Source organism: Dama dama, chromosome 20, assembly GCF_033118175.1.
Source record: "Dama dama isolate Ldn47 chromosome 20, ASM3311817v1, whole genome shotgun sequence".
In the NCBI taxonomy this organism is placed as follows: domain Eukaryota; kingdom Metazoa; phylum Chordata; class Mammalia; order Artiodactyla; family Cervidae; genus Dama; species Dama dama.
The window spans coordinates 91,116,276-91,140,206 of NC_083700.1; the positions used below are offsets into that span (position 1 = coordinate 91,116,276).

General features: G+C 36.3%; 1 protein-coding gene across 4 annotated transcripts in view; it reads right to left on the minus strand.

Moving 5' to 3' along the window:
- ZFYVE9 (zinc finger FYVE-type containing 9) overlaps positions 1 to 23,931 on the minus strand; it is a 178,019-nt gene that overhangs the window by 57,561 nt on the left and 96,527 nt on the right. For 2 of the 4 annotated variants that reach the window (XM_061121891.1, XM_061121892.1), the window contains 4 exons: positions 9,956 to 10,055; positions 7,366 to 7,542; positions 5,552 to 5,721; positions 409 to 529 (listed from right to left, as the gene is read on the minus strand). In XM_061121891.1, the coding sequence (XP_060977874.1) occupies positions 409 to 529; positions 5,552 to 5,721; positions 7,366 to 7,542; positions 9,956 to 10,055 (568 nt within the window). The remainder of the gene's footprint in view (positions 1 to 408; positions 530 to 5,551; positions 5,722 to 7,365; positions 7,543 to 9,955; positions 10,056 to 23,931) is intronic. The other 2 variants (XM_061121893.1, XM_061121894.1) reach the window with 2 other exon arrangements.

Consider the following 23,931-nt stretch of genomic DNA (forward strand, 5'->3'; position numbering starts at 1 on the left):
TCTCCACTTATTATATATACATTTCTGAATATGTATTCTACTCAAAACAAAAAGTTAAATGAATATACTGACTGTATAACATGGGTCAATCCTAGAACTATGAGCAACTCTTCACAGAGTATTATATGCTTTGGAATACAAAGAAAGAACTGCCAATAAGCTACAATTTACATTACAATTAAAAATAATATATCCTTTCAACAAATTAAATTATACTATAAAAACATAAATATATTCTCTAAAACAATCACTAACAGCAACAGTGCTTTTCATGGCACTTAATAATCACTTTTTTGTTGCTAGAAAAGAGAAAGGAGGTTATTACTTGAATTCTCTCTCATTCCCTTAATTGGAAGGCAACATTTTGCATGTATAACTATCCCTGTTTAAACATCTAAGTCCACATACCTCCTTTTACCCCAGTGGAGATGAGAATGGGAGGAAGACCATCTTCAGGAATAAGGTTCATTGCACTGCCAACAGGACTTCCGACCTGAGTTATACTTCCAGAGAATAGAGAAGTATTCGTCTAGGAAAAGTAAATTGGCATAGACAGCATTACAGAGAGTTTAAGAATTTGGCAGGATATATAGTCAAGACTACAAATGGGAATTTAAGTGAAAACTTCAAATTCATACTTTTTGAAACATAGCATAAGATACTCATTAACCTGTGGGTCTCAAGGGCTGGGCTTAAACTATAAATGAAAATGTGAATATTTTTACAGTTGTATAGTTTCTCCTTTTGGCATCATCAAATCATAGTAATGAGAGAAAGCTTCCTCTACCAAGGCTTCTTCTACCATAAAAGAAAAATATTTTTTAAACCAGCAGTGGCAACAGAAACAAAATTTCAATATTATCTCATACTTTCTGAACATTTACACATTTGGATCTACTTAAAGTCTTAATGATAGGCTTTTTCAAAGTAACTTTGAGAATTGGGGTGATGGTTATACGACAATGTAAATGTAATTTAAAATGGCTAAAAAGGCAAATTTTATGTTATATATATTGTACTATAATGTAAAAAATTAACTTTGATAACATATAGTTTTCATTTACTTTGTAATGAAATTAAACTTCAAGTTCTTTTTTCTTTGCATCAATATGAAGGTCACATTAACTAAACTTAATAAAGTATAATGTTGCAGAATACATCCTGAGTGGGTTTAAATCCACTTAATTAACAATTTAATAGAATATGCTCAAAGAGCTATTAAAATGATGCTCTACTCTCTATATTCTTCACAACTTAAGCAAGAAACAGAAGCTTTAAGCACTATTTACAGTAGCCAAGACATGACACAGAAGCAACCTAAGCATGCATCTAACAGATGAATGGATAGAGAAGATACAGATGTGCGCGCGTGTGCACACACACACACACACACACACACACACACAGGGCTTCCCAGGTGGTGCTAGTTGTAAAGAATCCACCTGCCAGTGCAGGAGACATAAGAGACACAGGTTCGATCCCTGGGTCAGGGAGATCCCTGCAGGAGGAAATGGCAACCCACTTCAGTATTCTTGCCTGGAAAATCCCATGGACAGAGGAGTCTGGTGGGCTATAGTACATGGGGTCTCAAAGAATCATGCACACATGTGAACGCGTGTACACACACACACACACACACACACACACACACACACACACACACATATACACACCCACACAGGAATATTACTCAGCCATAAAAAAGAATGAAATAATGCCATTTGTAGCAACTTGGATAGACCTAGACATTATCATACTAAATGAAGTAAGTGAGAAAGACAAAAGTCACATATTTATATACAGAATCTAAAAACAAGTAATACAAATAAACTTATTTATAAACCAGAAATAGAGTCACAGACTTAGAAAACAAACTTTCCCTAAAGGGGAAAGGAGGAGGTGATAAATTAGGAGTTTGGGATTAACATATACATGCTAGTTTATGTAAAATAGACAAACAGCAAGTTCCTACTGTATAGTCAGTATCTTGTAATAATCTATAATGGAAAAGAATATGAAAAAGAATATATAAATATATAATAAGCACAAATGAATCACTTTGTTCTACACTTTGTACACTTTGCTATATATAATACAACACTGTGAATCAATAATACTTCAACTGTTAAAAAAGAAAGCTTTAAAAGAGTTAAAGAAAAAGCATATAAAAACTGTTTAACATGTTTAAAAATGCTTATAGCAGCTTTACTCAAATAGCCCAAATATGGAAACAATCCAAATGCCCATTATAGGAAAACAGATAAACTGTGGCATAGCTACATGATGGAACATTACTCAGCAATAAAAAATATTTACTTTTGATGCACACACCATGAATAAATCTCATTAATTAGAGTTTAAGAAGCTAGACACAAAACATTATATACTATATTTTTCCATTTATATGAAATTCAAAAACAGGCAAAACAAATCTGAGGTGATACAAGTCAGAATAATGTTTATTTTTCTGGGGGGGGGGGGGGAAGGTACTGACAGAAAAAGGGCATGAAGGAAACTTCTATGGTGACAGAAATATGTGTATCTTTACCTGGGAGGTGGTTACATGTGTGTGTGTGTGTCTATATGTACATATAGAGAGACACACACATATGTGTATGTTCATCAATGTTTTCCTAAAGATTAATGCTCCTTAAGTACTTCACTATATATATATATAAAATACTTGAATAAAGATTAAAATAATAAAAAAAAAACCCAGGTGTTAACATATTTTTGTCTATATTAACTATAATTTAGGACTATAAGTTTTTAGTGGGTTTTTGCTAAAAATTTTGCAGTGTTCTCAGGACACCACCCTATAATGAAATTTGGAAAATTTTATTGGCTAAACATTATTGATCTAAAGGGCTAATACAGGAAACAAAGTAACCTAATCCAACTTGTTATTTAATGATGCATAAATCTACCTTTTAATATTATAAGTAGTAGTCATCTGGCCTCTACTTAAATATCTATGAAAAGAAATTTGTTTCATTTCCTGAGCATCTTTTAAATAAGTGCCAGGCACTCTACTAGATCATGAAAATGAAAAAAATATATTCAACTCTGGCCTTAAAGAATTTGTTTCCCTTCATTTTATCAGACAAACGTTAATATAGAGTATTGAACAATGTGAGAGCACAGAAATAAAATAACTAACTTGTTTTAGTTTCTCTTAATGACCTGAGTTTTGTTTCACTAAAACAGTCATTCACTAGAGCTAGCTCATTCATTCAAAAAATTTATGTTTTAAGAACCTATCATATAAGTTTCATAGAAAGAAAAACACTATAATCTTTACTGTATAATCACTACAGTTATCGCTGATTCAGGTAAGATTGTCTCAAAGGGCAGTAAGACCTTGAAAGACTATAGGAGAACAGGACACCCAGAGTCTCAAAGTATCACCCTCATTTTACTTTTTAGTTGCAAAGAGGAAAAGCTACTTTTGCAGTGGACATACACAAGAGACATCAATTTAACTAATTATCAAACTGATACTTCTTGATGTGTTCCAATAAAAAATGACCATCACTTACATTCTTGCTGAAAATATTTAATCTGAAACTACTTATGAGGGCAAAAACAAACACAAATTAAGGATTTTATGCCAAATATGGCCTATATGCTTCAAAAATATTAATGATGTGAAAGACAAAAAAAAAGTGGGAAAACTGTTCTCAATGAAAGAAAATCAAAGAAACATAACTAAACAGAACTGTGATCCTTGATGGAATCCTAATTTTTTAAAAAATATTTTAATAAAAATTATATATATAAAATATATACACATACGTATGTATAAAGGAAAGAATAAGAACATCATGGAACAACTGGAGAAATCTGAATATGAATGATATGTTTGATAATAGAATTATGTGTTAAATTTGTTTCTCACGTAATTGTACTTAAGTAAAAAAAAAAAAATGACTTGTTCTCAGGAAACATAAGCTGAAGTATTAAAGTGACAAACTGTAACTAATCCTCAAATGGTTCCTCAAAAAAAAAATTTGTGTGTGTGTAGAGGTAAAGTAAATGTGGCAAAATGGCAACAACAGGTGAATATGGATGAAGAGTATATAAGCGTCCACTGTACTATTCCTGCAACTCTTCTGTGGGTTGAAATTTTTCCACATAAACAATTGGAGAAAAAATAAATTTTCTTGACAAAGTCATTTATTAGATACAAAGAAGAATCAGTCCTAGTTCTTGCTATTGTCCTCTGCAGCCATAGAAAAATCCCCCAAAATAGAAATACTTGAAGACAGTGATATGGTTTACTGTACTTTCATCAAAAAGGAAATTTAGCTCTGTATGTCAATAAATTTAATCTTAACATGTAATTTCAACTACAACCAAATCAAAAAATCATGTAAATTTCTAGAAAAATATTATAGAACATAAACATAAATAAACAGTAACCATAAAAACTTGAAAAGTAGCAACATTATCCAAATTCTGATCCTCTTACTTTATTTAAAAAAAAAAAGACAAACACACATAGCTGGAATTAATCACCTTATTATAATCTTGACTACCATATTAAATGGGCAAATAGTAATAATATCGGGACCCACTGTATAAACAATCCTATGTGTATACTTTCTAATTATGGTTCTAGGTGGCTCTATTCTTTCACGGACTCAAAAATAATGAAGATAGTATTTGTCCCCTTCTGAAAATAAACCCCCAAATTGTGACCAGTACATCCTATAGAGACAAAGTAAATGTGACCACACAGTATGAGCTCGTTTCCTCAGATAAACTAATCTTTCAACCATTAAGTCAGTGGATTTTCAACTTATTTTTAAGCTTTAGAATCCCTTTTTAAAAATCTTACATGGAAACACTACAGGTACACCAGAAAAAAGTAGAGATACTCAGACTGAAGACAAAGGACAGATTAATTCCTCAGCCATCTTCCTATTTCCTGGCCCTTCCTCACCACGGCAATTTCTTGGAGGCTATCACAGAACCTGGGGAATATGCTTTTAAAAAGCTTGTGTATCACGGGACCAGGGTTTTCCTGGTGCCTTGACAGCAAAAGAATCCGCCTGCAATGCAAGAGATGCAGGTTCGATCCCTGGATCGGGAAGATCCCCTGGAGGAGGACAAGGCAACCACCTCCAGTATTCTTACCTGGAGAATTCCATGGACAGAGGACCCCGGCAGGCTACAGTCCACGGGGTCGCAGTGGCAGACATGGCTGAGTGACTGAACACACATGTATATATGTATCAAGGGACCAAGATTCCCTCCAGCACAACCTCTAGCAACAGTGGTAGGCTGAGCTCACCCAAGAACAACCTTTATAAGAATCTTTCTCCTGAAAAAACTTGCAAATATAGAGCAACAAAACCAACTGATTTTGCCACATTTATTTTACCCCTAAATGCACAACACAAGCAGGCACACACACATGTACGAAACTGTATCAAAAGTCTATAGGGTTCCACAGAAAGGTCACTCAATCCAGAAAAAGGCAAGACAGAGGCAGCACAATGCTGAGAAAAGAAAGTACTCACTTTTAGTTGTTGTTTTATTTTCTTACCTCTGCTGGTAGAGGACTGGTAGTTGCTGGCTTGACTGGGTCGTGTGCCACAGCCAGGGTTCCTGCAGAGGAAGTTCCATTCATGGTTAATTTGGCTGCATCAGCAACTTCTCCATTAGGCAAGATCCCATCAGCAAACCAAACTCGCCTCTGCTCTCTGGGCTGAGCCACTTGAGGAGCCAGAAAAATAAAACAGGCATCACTGTGACATTGGTAGGGTTTCTAACACCAAGAAGAGAAGGTCACCAATTTCAGATGTACAAAGAAACCACTATTTAGCATTTTATAATTATAAACATAATTGTGACTGCATAAAAGTGGTTATCAGTTAATAAAATACACATTTAAATATATTCCTTACTTATATAATCCCTTAATTCTATAATCTTTAAACACAGTCTTAAAGATTTAAAACACTTTGCTTTAAAATATTAAATATGCCTATGAGTCACATACTCTGTCCTGTTAACACAAACAGATAAACTAAGGAAAATGTTTGAAGTGCATAGGAAATAAACATCAGGGGGAAAATATCTAGAAATAGACATCCACATCTCCAGAAAGTATGAAGTTTCTGTAGGAATAAAGTATCTATCTGGAAAAGTGATACAGCATTTTGAAAGGGCAAAAGATGCCCTGAAGAATGTTGAAGAATCATTAACTAATAAAAGAAGAGCTGGCACAGATATGAAAGAACTGGGAAGCAAACTGACCAGATCTTTGGCTGAAGTGTTGCTGAGAAAGAAAAAGACTGATCTGGCAGTGTAAAAGTAGTCTGCATTTTAGTAAAAGGATGGGGAAAAGCTGGAAAACTAAGTCCAGAAAAATGATCTCTTCAAATCCAGTTTTGAAAATCAATTCAAACAGTGAAAACAAAGAGAGACAAGGGAAGAACAACAAAAACAACAAAAGAAGTAAAGAGGATAAAGATTTTAAGAAAGAAAACCTGAGCTTATAAAAACACAAGGAGAATGACCAAGGGATGATCTGAAAAGAGGAGGAAATGGGGGAAAGTATGATAATGTCAATAGAAGTTTTTGGTCTTCAAAAGGAGAGGAGGGCTATTTAGCAAGGGGAAGGGAATATTGCTAGACAAAAAAGTTATAAAATTAATGAAAGAAGACAGAGTTTAATTACCAAGGGAGATTCATTGACAAGATCATTTTAAAGAAATAAATAATTGCTATTTTTGCTATTCATAATCCCCTGAACTTAACAAAGTGCCTTTCATCTAACAATACTATTATCATAAAGATATAATAAACTAAAATAAGTTGAGTCTATAATTTTCCACCTAACACATGATATCATCAGAATTAAAGTTTTGGATTTTATAAAGATCTGTGCACCTAACACAGTATTTTCATATTTTTATATGGGTAGAGTTTTTAAAATGGCAATATATATTCCAAAAATTGATACTAGAATGGGCTGCTCAGAAAAAAAGAATTCTCATTTTTATCACTTCTTAAAGTCCGACAAAGAACACTAAGGTAGGCATGAGGCTAGAATTTTTCAGGCTGACTTCAAATTCTTCAACTCTTCAAGAAGAAACAAAGTAATTACTCCATTCTTAAGTGGGAGAGGGTATTGGCGTATTTTCAGAGGTGCCTCCAAAATATCAGGCAATACAATATTATTCCTTATTTGCCCAGAAATAGTCTCAAGACATTTCTCACCTTGTTCTTCCACTTTTAACCACCCAAAGGGACTTATCTGCAGTGTGTTAAAGACTTGTGATGTAAAATCACATCAGCACCTTTTCAGAGGAACTTGGTGAGGAAAAAGAGAGAGAATAGCACATGATCCCCTACCTTCTGCTCCAGGGTGCTTTAAAACTCCCACAGGTACCATCACAGTGGGAGGTGGAGAGCTCAGGGCTCCTGAGGCCTGAGCTTGCTGCAAGGGAGGGATAGTAGAACAGTATTCAGCAGGATTGTTAGGGTTAGGGCTCTGGCTTGAGGCACTCATCATGTTCTCCCAGGCTTGAGCTAAAGCAAATACAGACACAATCAATGTGAATGGATTGCAAAATATGGACATCAAGACCTCCACAATATTGGATAAATAATGTAGTTCCTCCTCATTAACACTCATAGTATGTCTCTCTTCCAGGTAATAAAGGTATTAAGGAGATAGATGATTTTATTCAGTAAAGGAGACCATGTAGTTAAGTAAACTATTTGGAAGCAACAAATAAGAATTACATGATACTTCTGATACAGCCTGATAGCAGACCAGTCTTGAGGTTAATGATAGGCTCCTGGCTCCTTTAAAAGGGACTACACATTCCCTTAAGAGGGAGTAAAATAATTTTAAACTTATTAAAAATTTATAATTGGGATAGCATTTAGACATTTCTGGTGGCGGGGCAGGTTTAATATTTAATGCATTAAAAAAAAAAAAAACTCAGGGGCTAAAAGACCAAAACTCTGTTGTATGATATTTTTTGTTTCATTTCTAGATTTTTAGGCTCTTCTCAGCTGAAGTAAAATCTCATTTGAAAAATTCTGAAGCCTAAAGCTCAGAAGAAAACATCTCAACATTTCTGTGAATTTTGCTTTTTTGCAATCATTACCCTGTGTAAAAGTATACAGCAAGAATAACCATTTCACATCTCTGGTGTGTCTCAAAAGCACAGGACCCATTTGAACATGAAAATGTGCCAATATCATATAAGTGCCATCAACCAGTATGAATGATCACAAATGCGTTAAGGTTCTGTATACTCCATAATTTTACTAACTAAATACTGACATATCAACTATTGTCTTCAAAGTAAATAGGATGAAAGATGCTACAGAAATGAAATATATAAATTTTATTATCTAGGTTCAGGTAATATCACACGGTCAGGAACAAAATCACTCAATTTTTGGAGCATTTTTTAAAAAATCTCATTCTGCATCAAAGAATGATCCATAAGATTTTGAATACATGTTGCCTCCAAACTGCAGGACAAAGCTAGAAACAACAGTTATGTTCCTTTGAAAGCACTGGCAGGAAGAGGGAAGGAAGAGAAAAGGAGAAAGGGAAAAAGGGACAGGGAACACTGAAAAGCATCAAATTAAATATTCAGTAAAAGACCAGGCTAAGCCATGCGAGAGGAAAGATGCTGGAAAAACCAGGAAAAGAAGAATTTAGGATCCCCTGTTAAGGGCATCCTTGGCTTAATTAAAAAAAGTAAGTATTCCATATGAATCCTCTGCCATTTCCTTCATCTTTAGCTATGCCAAGTTAAAAAAACAAGCTATCAAGTTGGAAGACCTCATCAAATAAAAGAGGTACTGGGTACTGTAATTAAGCAGCATGCTATTATCTGTGAATAAACATCTGAAAATGAAATGATCACTGAGTGAAATAACCACCATCTGAAAAATGACCCTTAAGAGTAAAGAGAATGAATTCATATTTGACCAAAATTATAAGAATTCAGAAATGGGAGGAAACTGGGTGGATCATAGGAAATCAGAAAAGATCAGATTAAATAACATGCAACAGGTTAATAAGCCAGCAACAGGAAAACATCACTATGAGCAAGGCAGACACAGACAGCAGGAGGGGCTTTGAGCAGATAAGCTTCAGCCTCCAGGAGACACACTACCCCGGCAGAGGCAGCACTGGCGTCTAACTCCAGCATTTCACGTCTATCAGCAACTGTTCTAGCAACTGCACAGAGATGCCCTCAAAGAGAAAATACCAAATAGCCTGATCAATTTTATCTTATCTTTTTACAAGAATACTCTGGAGTTGGTTGGTTTGTTCGGTTTTAACTAAAATGCCTTTGGATTTATTTCCAGTCCTGCAAAAGGTGAACACAGGATAAGCTATATTTACCTTTTCCTGGCCATATTCTTTTACCATATAAGTAAATTCAAAATCATTATCCTCATAACAAATCTAAGTGGTACTAAGGTGATACATGATAGAAAAATGCAATTTTCTTTGATCTTAGATGCTAAAAATATTTATTTTTCACAAGATGAGTGAACCAAGGTGTTAATAAGAATATATTCAGTCATTAAGGTATTCCCTAGAAAGAGAATTCTTCCCTCGAAAGGAAAACCTCAGCCCAGTTCCAATATTTCATCAACTTAGTGGTCAATAGTGCCCTCCCCTTCCCATTCCAGTTACTTCCTTCACAGGAACGTGAACAGCCATGTAGCACCAGATTTCCACAAAAATTTCCATTCTTCCTGCAAAACTTACCTGAATTTAGCAATTATTCATTAAACTAGGCACAGGAATTCTGGAATACTAAGATATTTTCAAAATTTTCTGTTAAAGTTACGACATTTGAGGTGAGCAACTTGAAGAGTAAGGCAGGAAAAATCAGGAGTTTTTTCATTGGCATTCTCTTGTTCTGTCTCAGTAACTGTGAATTCAACCTGTTTTAATACTTACCATTCATTAGCACTGAATGGCAGATTACACATACTCTAGCTTCCTTTCTATCCATGTATAACAGTTTACATTTCAGGCTACAGCAGGAAGCACAAAAAACCTGCAGGAAAAAGAACATACTAAATTTACTTAGGATCACAGTATAAAGGAAGTAAACCAATACTGATCAACACTGTGGTCAGGAAACCATATTAATACAACACTAAAAACTCCAAAGTGAAGTCACTCAGTCATGCCGACTCTTTGTGACCCCACGGACGGTAGTCTATGAGGCTCCTCCATCCATGGGATTTTCCAGGCAAGAGTACTAGAGTGGGTTACCATTTCCTTCTGCAGAGGATCTTCCCAACCCAGGGATCGAACCCAGGTCTCCCACACTGTAGGCAGACACTTTACTGTCTGAGCCACCAGGGAAGTCCTAAAAACTTCAAAGGAAAATGCAATTGTGAAAGCCGGGTGTGAGACCCTATTCAAAAGCAAGAAAGAGATGAACATGTCTGTCAAAAATAAGGAAAGCTAAATTGCTGACTGAGAACAAAAATTTTAGCCAAGACTGTATAGCAAATATATACATGCCCAGTCACTTTAGTCATGTCCGACTCAGGGACAGAACCCGCATCTCCCGTGTTTCCTGCACTGCAGGAGGATCCTTTACCGCTGAGACACCGGGGAAGCAAATACATAGCAGGGGGAAAAAATCTAAGCTGTCTCTAGGCAAAATTTCTGTTCAAAATATCATACAACATGGGTGTTTAGACCAGTAACATCTGCTATTTCTGTTTTAAGAGTCAATATTGAAAAAAAAAAAGAGTCAATATTGTTGTTGTTCAGTCACCAAGTGTTGTCCGACTCTTTGCGACCCCATGGACTGTGGCCCTCCAGGCTCCTTTTGTCCATAGGATTCTCCAGGCAAGAATACTGGAGTGTATTGCCATGCCCTTCTCCAGGGGATCTTCCCAACCCAGGGATCGAACCCAGGTCTCTTAGTCTCCTGCAATGGGAGACAGGTTCTTTACCACTAGTGACACCTGGGAAGCCCTTCGCTTTCCTGACAAGAAGCAATCGTCTTCTAATTTCATGGTTGCAGTCATCATCTGTAGTGATTTTAGAGCCCAAGAAGAGGAAATCTGTCATTACTTCCACATGTTCCCCTTCTATTTGCCAAGAAGTAATTGGACCAGGTGCCATGATCTTAACTTTTTTAATACTGAGTTTTAAGCTGGCTTTTTCACTCTCCTCTTTCACCCTCATCAAGAGACTCTTTAGTTCCTCTTCTCTTTCAGCCATTAAAGTCATATTATCTGCATATCTGAGATTATTGATATTTTTCCCAGCAATCTTGATTCCAGCTTATAACTCATCCAACCTGGCACTTCACATAATGTGTTATGCAAACAAGTTAAATAAACAGGGTGACAACAACCTTGTCGTACTCCTTTCTCAATTTCGAACCAGTCAGTCTTCCACATAATGTTCTAACTGTTGCTTCTTGACTCACATACAGGTTTCTCAGGAGACAGGTAAGATGGTCTGGTATTTCCATCTCTTGAAGAGTTTTCCACAGCTTGTTATGATCCACAGCTGAAGGCTTTAGCATAGTCAATGAAACAGAGGTAGATACTTTTCTGGAATTCTCTTGCTTTCTCTATGATCCAGCAAATGCTGGCAATTTGATCTCTGGTTCCTCTGTCTTTTCTAAGTCTAGCTTGAATATCTGGTAGTTCTTGGTTCATGTACTACTGAAGCCTAACTTGAAGGATTTTGAGCATAACCTTACTGGCATGCGAGATGAGTGCAATTGGCCGGTAGTCTGGACATTCTTTAGTATTGAAGATTGATCTTTTCCAGTCCTGTGGTCACTGCTGCATTTTCCAGATTTGCTGGCATAATGAGTGTAGTACTTTAAGAGCATCATCTTTTAGGATTTTAAATAGCTCTGCTGGAATTCCAGCACTGCCACTAGCTTTATTGGCAGCGGTGCTTCCTAAGGCCCACTTGACTTCACACTCCAGAATGTCTAGCTCTGGGTGAGTGACCACACCATCGTGATCATCCAGGTATTTAAAATCTTTTTTTGGTATACTTCTTCTGTGTAGTCTTGCCATCTCGTCTTAATCTCTTCTACTTCTTTCATTTCAGTCCTTGATTGTGCCCATCTTTGGATGAAATGTTCCTTTGATATTTCCAATTTTCTTGAAGAGATCTCTAGTCTTTCCCCTTCTGCTGTCTTCCTCTATTTCTTTGTACTGTTCATTGAAGAAGGCCTTCTTGTCTCTCCTTGCTATTGTCTGGAACTCTGCATTCAGTTGGTTATACATTTCCCTTTCTCCCTTGCTTTTCACATCTTTTCTTTCCTCAGCTATTTGTAAAGCCTCCTTAGACAACCACTTTGCCTTCTTGCATTTCTTTTTCTTTGGGATGGTTTTGGTCATCACCTCCTGTACAGTGTTATGAACCTCCGTCTACAGTTCTTCAGGCACTGTCTACCAGATCTAATCCCTTGAATCTATTCATCATCTCTACTATATTATCATCAGGGATTTGATTTAGGTCATACATGAATGGCCTAGTGGTTTTCCCTAATTTCTTCAATTTAAACCTTAATTTTGCTATAAGGAGCTAATGATTTGAGCCAAAAGTCAGCTTCAGGTCTTGTTTTCACTGACTATATACAGCTTTTCCATCTTTAGCTAAAAAGAATGAAACCAATCTGATTTCAGTACTGACCATTTGGTGATATCCATGTGTAAAGTCATCTCTTGTATTGTTGAAAAAGGGTGTTTACTATGACCAGTGCATTCTCTCTGTGTGACTCCATGGACTGTAGCCTGCCAGGCTCCTCTGTCCATGGGATTTTCCTGGCAAAAATACTGGAGTGGGTTGCCATACCCTCCTCTAGGGGATCTTCCTGACCCAGGGATCAAACCCACATCTCCATCTCCTGCACTGCAGGCAGATTCTTTACTGGTGAGCCACCAGGGAAGCAAATATATAGGAGGGGGAAAAAATCTAAGCTGTTCTTAGGCAAAATTCCTATCCACAAACACATAACATGGGTGTTTAGATTAGTAACATCTGCTATTTCTGTTTGAAGAGGCAATATAGCAGGTGAAATAAACAAAGACTGGGAATTCTGGGCTTTCACTTCTGTTTTTTTACTACCCTTATGTGTGGAATAATAATCATACCAGCTGCTTTCATTGGTTTGCTACGCAAGTCAGGAAAGATCAAAATACACAGTTCAACCATAAAAGTAAGCACAGCCCCAGCTACAGGGAATCAAACTAGGCCACCAAAAATTGGCCATGCCAATTTCCAGCACCTTACTTCCATTTTCCAGGGTTGGTTCCCGACAATCTTACTTTCTTCTCCCTTCCATACCAGGCAACAAGAATATCCTTAGCTCCCTGTTAAGATTTATTTTCTTGAGAACTCATTAATCCCTATCAGAGAGAACTTTATACAGGCAGAAAGGTGTTCCCAGCAGTGCAAATTTTACTAATCCAGTTTTTATGGCCAATAAGTATCCTGTATCTTACATAACCGAAACAAGAGATGACAAAGTGAGACAAAGACAAAGACAAAGTGAGAGCAATCACCTCTTCTTCTACTAGGTATAATTAATCTACCTAGTTACCATGATTACCAATTTACATTTTCAGAGGCTTCCCATTATCAAAATAACTCTGTGATATAGGGAGAACTGGGGATCTATTATCTTATTTTCTATCAGAGGAAACTAAATTTGGATTGTTAAATGACTTGCTCAAGTTCACAGGAATACTAGGCACTTAACACACATGTATTATCTCATCTAAACTCATAAATTCTGTGAAAGCATTCATTCATAATTAACAGAGTTAAATAAATGTGAAGTAAAACTACTCTGCCATACAGCTAGTAAGCTACATAATAGGTTCGAAACATTGTATTGGAGGCAGTTACCAAAACCATCCCAAAGAAAAAGAAATGCAAGAACACAAAGTGGTTCTCTGAGGAGGCCTCACAAATAGCTGAGAAAAGAAGAGATGTGAAAGACAAAGAAGAAAGGGAAAGATATACCCAACTTAATGCAGAGTTCCAGAGAACAGCAAGGAGAGATAAGAAAGTATTCTTAAGGGAGCGATGTAAAGAAATAGAGGAAAACAACAGAAGGGGAAAGACAAGAGATTTCTTCAAGAAACTTGGAGATACCAAGGGAATAATTCATGCAAAGATGGGCACAGTAAAGAACACAGATGGCAAGGACCTAACAGAAGCAGAAGAGATTAAGAAGAGGTGGCACAAATACACAGAAAAAATATACAAAAAAGTCTTAATGACCCAGATAACCACAATGATGTGGTTACTATTCTATAGTCAGACATGCAGTGTGAAGTCAAACAGGCCTTAGGAAGCATTACTACAAACAAAGCTAGTGGAGGTGCTGGAATTCCAGCAGAGCTATTTAAAATCCTAAAAGATGATGCATTTAAGGTGCTGCACTCAATATGCCAGCAAAATTGGAAAACTCAGCAGTGGCTACAGGACTGGAAAAGGTCAGTTTTCATTCCAATCCAAAAGAAAGGCAATGCAAAAGAATATTCAGAGTACCGTACAATTGCACTCATTTCACATACTAGCAAGGTAATTTTCAAAATCCTTTAAGCTTGGCTTCAACAGTACGTGAACCAAGAACTTCCAGATCTACAAGCTGGATTTAGAAAAAGCAAAGTAATCAGAGTACAAATTGCCAACATCTTTTGGATCATAGACAAAGCAAGAGAATTCCAAAAAAACATCTTCTACTTCTCTGACTAAGTAAGCTAAAGCCTCTGACTCTGAGGATCACAACCAACTGTGAAAAATTCTTAAACAGAATACCGGACCACTTTACCTGTCTCCTGAGAAACCTGTATGCAGGTCAAGAAGCAACAGTTAGAACTGGGATGGAACAACAGACTGGTTCAAAATTGGGAAAGGAGTACATCAAGGCTGTATATTGTCAACCTGCTTATTTAACTTCTTTATGCAGAGTACATCATAGGAAATGCCAGGTTGGACCAATCACTAGCCAGACAATCAAGACTGCCAGGAGAAATATCAACAACCTCAGATATGCAGATGATACTACTTTAATGGCAGAAAGCAAAGAGGAACTAAAGAACCTCTTGATGAGGGTGAATAGAGGTGAGTGAAAAAGCTGGCTTAAAACTCAAGGTTCAAAAAACTAAGATCATGGCATCCAGTCCCATCACTTTATGGCAAATAGATGGGGAAAAAGTAGAAACAGTGACAGATTTTATTTTCTTGGGCTCCAAAACCACTGTGGATACTGACTGCAGCTACAAATTAAAAGACACTTGCTCTTTGGAAGAAAAGCTGACAAACCTAGACAGCATATTAAAAAGCAGAGACATCACTTTGCCGTCCATATAGTCAAGCTATGATTTTTCCAGTGGTCATGTACAGATGTGAGAGTTGGACCATAAAGAAGACTGAGCACCGAAGAATCGATGCTTTTGAATTGTGGTGTTGGAGAAGACTCTTGAGAGTCCCTTGGACTGAAAGGAGATCAAACCAGTCAATCCTAAAGGAAATTAATCCTGAATATCCATTGGAAGAACTGATGCTAAAACTCTAATACTTTAGCCAGCTGATGCAAAGAGCTGACTCGCTGGAAAAGACCCTGATGCTGGGAAAGACTGAGGGCAGGCGGAGAAGGGGATGACAGAGTATGAGATGGTTGGATGACATCACTGATTTCATGGACATGAGTTTGAGCAAGCCCTCGGAGATAGTGAAGGACAGGGAAACCTGACATGCTGCAATCCATGGGGTTGCAAAGTCAGACACAACTTAATGACTGAAAAACAACAGTTCATTACAATGCTCTTAACACCACAATTCAATACAACTGCAGTTTGAGAAATTAACTACCTCTCTGCTTCCCAAGAAGCATAACCAAGTGGCTATGTTTTAAGACCAGAGGACAAAAAAATCTTGAGAAATTGATCTCTGAGGTTGTAAGCCAACAGATTATTTTAAAGTTCTTTTAATTCAGGGTCTTATAAAGGTTATGCTGTATTCACCACCAAAATCCTCAGCGATAAACAAAACTGACTGTAAGTCAAGTTATTCAAAAGTAATTTGTTACTTAATGTATAGTTTTATTTAAAATAACAAATTGTCATCTAGCAAAATACAAATCAGGGTTTCTTCACCCTTCTTTTTGAATTAAGTATAAAAGTGTATAAAGTATAACATATTAAGTTTAATAGGTTTTTTTTTTTTGAGGGGAAGTGTTTTATTTTTGTACTGATACTATTGTCACTCAACTCTGCAGGGAAAAACAGAGAAAAAAGGAACAACAATGGACAAAAATTATTACCTTTAAATGCTCAAAGGTACAGGTGATGTCTATGCAATAAACCTATTGGGTTTTTAATTTTTACCCTCTCCCATCACATTTATGGGGGAAAAGCATGAGTTATACAGCCAAAAAAAGCCTTGGTTGGTTTCTAGTTCCACTTAGTTTCTTCAACTGTAAGGTAGGGATAATATCACCATTTACACAGGTTTACTAGAAAGATTAAATTAGATAATAAACAAAATACTGAGCATGTACTAAATAAATGTTAACTCCCTTCTGATTCCCTCTTAGCTGGCTGCCCAGGAACTGTGTGGTCATAGTCCAGGTGTTGCTAGAGAAGTGGCCCTAGAACTAAGGACTTCAATTTCACCATTCTCTTATTCTGTTTTTTCCTAAAACCATTGCAAATTGCTTTGGAGTTTGGACTCTACAAGTCAAAGAGTCTGAGTTAGAATCCTAACTCAAACAGTTATTTGCTGTGTGATTTTGAACAAGTTACTTAATCATTTTAAACCTATTGCAAAATATGGATTATAACACTAGCTATCTCCTAAAGAGTTAACATGTACTAAATAAGATCATATAATCAGCATTTAGAAGTGTCTGGCACATGGTAAACATTCACTAAATATTAAATGAGAACATTATCTCATTCTCCTCGCCATCACTACCACCATCATCATCAATCTGCCTCCAACTGCAAAGCATCTGCAACTTTGTAATTGCTTTGTTACTTATTATATTTTATATACTGAAACTTTGTCATCTACAGAAATATGAGCAGTATGTTTTAATACAGTGACTATTCTTATACTGTTTTTGCCTCTCTTTAATTAAAAACAGAACAGTAAGCAATAAATAATGCTCACTGAATGAATTAATGAGTAAACAAATAAATGGAAATAGACAACAGATGGCAACATAGATGGGCCCGTTAGGACTTCCCTTGCTTTTTCAATAGAAAGTGTTTTTATTGCAAAGACAATGTAACAAGTTAAAAATGTCTCCAAAGACAAATTCTGACCCTATCCCAAGAATGGATTGGACCAGTACAATTTAGCTGAAAGCTTAACGCCAAGTCTTACAGGGCTATGAAAATTTCAATTTTCTACTAAGCTTTACTTTCCCACTCCAAAATAACTAACAATTTTCTGAAACCTTCATAATCTATCCCTATTTCACCTTCTCTCAATGTTTATATTTTCTATGTGAAATATGAGCCAAGGATTTAGAAATTTCTTAATGCTTTCACCACTAAATACAAAAATTTACCTAAATACAAAAAAAATTCCCTACCTTCTCTTTCTTACCCTTGTTGAAAACCTAACACTCAATAAATGCACAGATGTCATCTCTTTGGCATTCTCAAAATTTTTTCCCTTCCTTTGATAAATACCCTTTTTCTTCTAAAACAACTTGTCTAGAAGATCATTCATGATGTTATATAAATACAGTAGAATCTTCCATCCTTAAAAAAATTCACCCATAATCACCACCTTCATTCAATAATTGCTCCAATCTTTTCTGTTCTCCCTTAACAGTAAAATCTGAAAAGGATCTCTCAGCCCCTTCACTTCTTATTCCATTTTCAACCAATTCTCCATTTTTGACCCATTCTGCTTCTGCATTGACAGAATACAAGAAAGCATTCTCTATCAAGACAGCTAAAGTGACCCTACTGTAGTCAAGTATAATGGTCCTTTTTCTGTCCACATTTTATTGACCTTGATCAGCATTTTACATAGGTGATAGTCGCCATTCTTTGACAAACTACATTCTTCTTTTGACCTCCAAGACAACACATTTTCTTTGTTTTCTACCTGTCTCTCTGGCCACTCTTTCTCAGTCATGTGTACTGAGTCTTTCTTCTCCACTTGACCTCAGTGGCTCAGCCCTGGGCCCTTTCTCTTCCCTCTGTCCACGCTTCCCTAGGTGAGCTCATGCATCCCCATAGCTTCTCACTGAGTTCCCTACATAACCTGCAAAGCCCAATGATCTATTCCCCGAGTCCCTCTCTAAGCTCTTTTTAGGCGGTTTCTTTTACTTGTTGTACTTTAACCACACTGTATTCCTTTCATTTTCTTGAAGAGGTGCTTTCCTACCTCAGACACTGTGTCTGTAATGTTCACTCTTCCTAAAGCATTCTGCTCCCTGTTCTGATGACTGACTCCTCAAATTTCATATATCACCTAAAATGCCACTTCTCTGAGGACTACCCAGACATTCCTCCCCGTCCCTTTTATACAGTATCCCTCCTTGTTAATTTCCTAAATAGGCCTCATCACAATTTGCAATTCTGTTTGTTTGCTTTTGGTTATTCCCACTAATCTTTACATGAGAATACGGATCACAATGTCATTAGTATAAACCAGCACCCCGCACAGTGACAGACACTCGGTGTTTATTGAATAAAATAATTGTCTGGGATTCATTTATTCATTAACAAACATTCACTGAGCACTTTGTAGGTAGCAGGTACCACACCAAATGCTGGGGATACAAAAAGAATCATAATCACAAGATCCTTACAGACCAATGGGGTCTTGAGAAGGACAAAGATAATACTGTATGATAAGTGCTATGACATGGGTGAGGCTGATTTTTAGCCTTCACAGTCTTTTCAAAGGAAAACATTTCCTAGCTTCATTAGAACTCAAGATGAAACCAGCATGGTTGATCTGGTTTTACCACACCAGAACGGTTAAACTCATAATGTCAGTGAAAAGATAGGACAGGCAGGTTTTCAGGCAGAGTATGAGGGAAACTAACTTACTATGCAATATTCTATTTAAAGCATCTATTTCTTACTCTTATATCTATTGTTTCCCATTAACAAATAAGCAAATAGAAAATGGGATTGCCTTGATGGCTCAGTGGTAAAGGGTCTGCCTGCCAATGAAGGGACACAGGTTTGATCCCTGGTCCAGGAAGATCCCATGTGCTGCAGAGCAACTAAACCTGTGTGCCACAACCACCGAGTCTGTGCTCTGGTGCCCAGGAGCTGTAACCACTGAGCCCACGTGCCACAACCACTAAAGTCCACGAGCCTAGAGCCCATGCTCTGCAATAAGAGAAATCACCACAAGGAGAAGCCCGTGCATCGCAACTAAAGAGTAGCCCCCACTCACTACAACTAGGAAGATGCTCTCATAGCAACAGAGATTTAGCAAAGTGAAAAATAAATAAATAAAATTATTTTTAAAAAGAAAACAAACAACCCAATTAAAAGATAGGGAAAAGATTTAAATAGACACTTTACCAAAGAAGCTACACAGATGGGAAATAGGTATAAGAAAAGATGTTCAGTATCATGTCATTAGAGTTGCAAGTTAAAACAAAAATGAGATACTACATCTATTAAAATGTCTAAAATTTGGGATTTCCCTGCCTGTCTGGCAGTTAGGACTCCAAGCTCGCATTGCCAAGGGCCCAGATTCAATCCCTGGTTGAGGAACTAACATCCCACAAGCCACACACCATGGCCAAATAAATAAATTAATTAAAAGATCTAAAAATCCAAAACTGATAAGACCAAATGCTGGTGAGGAGCAACAAGAATTTTCATTCACTGCTGATAGGAAGGCAAAAATGGTCCGGCCCCCTTGGAAGACAATTTGGCGGTTTTTTATGAAGAGAAGTGCTTCTCTGGTGGCTCAGACAGTAAGGAATCTGCCTGCAACGTTAGAGATCGGGGTGTGATTCCTGGGTCAGAAAGATCCCCTGGAAAGGGGAATGGCTACCCACTCCAGTATTCTTGCCTGAAGAATTCCATGGACAGAGGAGCCTAGCGGGCTACAGTCCATGAGGTCGCAAAGAGTCAGACACAACTGAGCCACTAACACTTATGAAGAGAAACACAGGCTCACCATGCCCTCCAGTAACCATGCTCCTATATATTTATACAAATGAAAAACTTACATCTAGTCAAAACCTGCACACAAATATTTATAACATCTTTACTTATAATTGCCAAAAACTAGATCAACCAAGATGCCTTTCAATAGCTGAATGAATAAACAAACTTGTGGTGTTCCCATACAACAGATCACTACACAGCAATAAAAAGAAATGAGTCATCATGTCACAAAAAGACATGGAGGTTCCTTGACTCTGGTCTTTGCAATGACCAAAAAAGTAAAAATAAACAAGTGGAACTACATCAGGCTAGAAAGCTTCTACACAGTAAAGGAAACCATCAGCAAAATGAAAAGACAATATGGAAAATGAGAAAATATTTTCAAGTCATGTATTTGATAAGGGGTTAATATTGCAAATGTACAAAGAACTCATATAGTTCAACAGGAGGAAAATACACAATCCAATTAAAAATGGGTAAAAAACATGAACAGACATTTCTCCAAAGACAACATAAGAATGGCCAACATGTATATGAAAAGATGCTCCCTAGTTATCAGGAAATGCAAATCAAACCACAATGAGATATCAATTCATACCTGTCAGAATGGTTACTATCAAAAAGACAACAAATAACAATTGTTGGGAAGGATGTGAAGAGAGCCCTGTGCACTGTTGGTGGGAATGAAAACTGGTGCAGCCACTACAGAAAACAGTATAGAGGATGCTCAAAAAATTAAAAATAACAACTATCGTATGACCCAGCAATTCCACATTTAGGTATTTATCCAAAGAAAACAACATCAATAACTCAAAGAGATACCTGTACCACCATGTTCACTACAACATTATTTACAATAGTCAGTATATGGAAACAACCTAGGTGTCCATCAATAGATAAATGAATAAAGAAATTCTGGTATGTATTTTTGTATGTATATGTGTATACACACACACATGACGGACTATTAGCACAAAAAAGAATAATATCTTTACATTTGCAACAACATGGATGCAACTAGAGGGAATTATGCTAGTGAAATAAGTCAGAGATAGACAAATACTGGATGAGCTTACTTATATGTGGAATCTAAAAACTATCCAAACAAAACAACAAATAATGAGCTCATCAAATCAGAGAATAGTCTGGTGGCAATATATGTGAAAGAGATGAGATGCTCAAAAGACACAAATTTGAAGTTATAAACTACATAAATCATTGGGTGTAGTGCCTGTCATCCCATCTATTGTTAATAATACTACATTGCAAATTTGAAAGTTGCTATGAGTGTAATCTTAAAAGTTCTCATCATAAGAAAATTTTGTAACTATGTATGGTACAGATTTTAACTGGACTTATTACAGTGATCATTTCACAATACATACAAATACCTAATCATTATGTTGTATACCCGAAAGTAATACATCCTTATATGTCAATTATACTCAATTTTTTAAAAGGGGAAGAATCTTAAATGTGTATTTCTAAGTCAAAGATGCCAGTTTGAAAGCCAACATAATATACGATACCAACTAATGATAAAAGACATTCTGGAAAAGCAAAAACTACAGGGCCAAGATCAGTAGCTGCCTGGGTTCAGATAAAGTAAGGGAGGGATACATAAGCAGGGCACAAGGGACTTTTAGGGTGGTATAACCATTCTATATGATAATAATAAGGTAATAACATGCATTAATCAAACCAATAGAACTGTGAAATTCAAGGAGCAAACGTTAACAAAAACTGTAGTATGTATTTCTTTTTTTTTTTAGATTGACTTTTTTTTCATTTATTTTTATTAGGTGGAGTGTATTTCTTTTATATGATTATTGTTAATAAAATAATGTATCAATATTGGTTCATTAATTGCAACAAATGTACTACTCTAGTACAAGATGTCAATAATGAGGTCCACTTGAGGGGAGGTGTGCCAATAAGCAAGCATCAGTCCTACTATTTGAACTTAACAAACAACTACAGGGCATCCAATCCATAAAAGCAGAAACACATTATTTTCAAGTGTGGTTCTCCAGGACAGATTATATTCTAGGTCACAAAACAAGTCTCAACAAATGTAAGATAGAAATTACTTCAAGCATTTTTCCAATCATAATGGTATGAAACTAGAAATCAGCTACAGAAAGAAAAATTGGAAAAACAAACATGTGGAGCCTAAACAGCACATTACTAAAAAACCAATGAATCAATGAAGAAATCACAGAGAAAATCAGAAAATAGCCTAGACAAATGAAGTGGAAACACAACATTCCAAAATCTTTGAGATGCAGCAACAGCAATTCTAGGAGGCAAGTTTATGGTGATACAGGCCTACCTCAAGAAATAAGAAAAACCTCAAACAAACTACAATCTAAAACAATCAGAAAAAGAAGAACAAACAAATCCCAAAGTATCCGGCACTAAAGGTGGATTCTTTACCACTGAGCCACCAGGAAAGCCCATGACCATAACTAACATCATATTCAATGGTGAAAAGCTAAAAGCTTTTCTTCTAAAAACAGGAACAAGACAAAGGATGCCCACTCTCAATCACTTTTATTTAACATAGTACTGGAAGTCCTAGCCACAGCATTCAGACAAGAAAAAGAAATAAGATGCATCCAAATTAAAAAGGAAGAAGTAAAACTGTCATTATTAGTAGATGACATGACTCTACATATAGAAAAACCCTAAAGTCTCCATTGAAAAACTATTAGAATAAATGAGCTTAGTAAAGTTGCAGGATATGAGATTAATGTACAGAAATCTGTTGCTTTTCTATAAACTAATAATGAACTACCAGAGAGAAAAAGCAATGAAACAATCTTGTTTAAAATGCCATCAAAAACAACAAATACCTAGGATTAACTTACCAAGGAGGTAAAAGACTCTAAAAGCCACAAAACGCTGATGAAGGAAATTGAAGATGATACTGAAGAAATGAATTGAAACACTGAAGAAATGAATCAGAAGAAGTAACACTGATAAATACTGTACTACCCAAAGCAATCTACAGATTTAATGCCATCCCTATCAAAATAACCATGACATTTTTCACCAAATTAGAACAATCCTAAAACTTACATGGAACCACAAAAAACTCTGACTGGCCAAACCAATCTTAAGAAAAATGAACAAGGCTGGGGCTAGCACACTCTCTGACTTCAGACTATACTACAAAGCTACAGTCATGAAAATAGCATTGTACTACACTGCTACATTTAAAACGGATATCCAACAAGGACCTGCTGCACAGCTCATGGAACTCTGCTCAATGTTATGTGGCATCCTGGATGGAAAGAAAGTTTGGGGGAGAATCAATACATGTATATGTATGGCTGAATCCCTTTGCTGTTCACCTGAAACTATTCCAACATTGTTAACTGGCTATACCCCAAAACAAAATCAAAAGTTTTTAAAAAAAAATAGCATAGTACTGGCACAAAAAAAAAGACACAGATCAACACAGAATAGAGAGCCCAGAAATAAACCCATACACTTACATCAATTAACCTAGGACAAAGGAAGCAAGATATACAAAGGAGAAAAGATAGTCTCTTCAATAAGTGGTGTTGGATAACTGGACAGCTACATTTATTTTACAAAATAAAATTAGAATATTTTTTCACACCACTTACAAAAAGGAAATGGATTAAAGACCTAAATGTTAGACTGGAAAGTATAAGACTTCAAGAAAACATAGAAAACACTCTTTAACACAAACTGTATTGATATTTTTTGGGTCTATCTCCTAAGCCAAAGGGAAAAAAA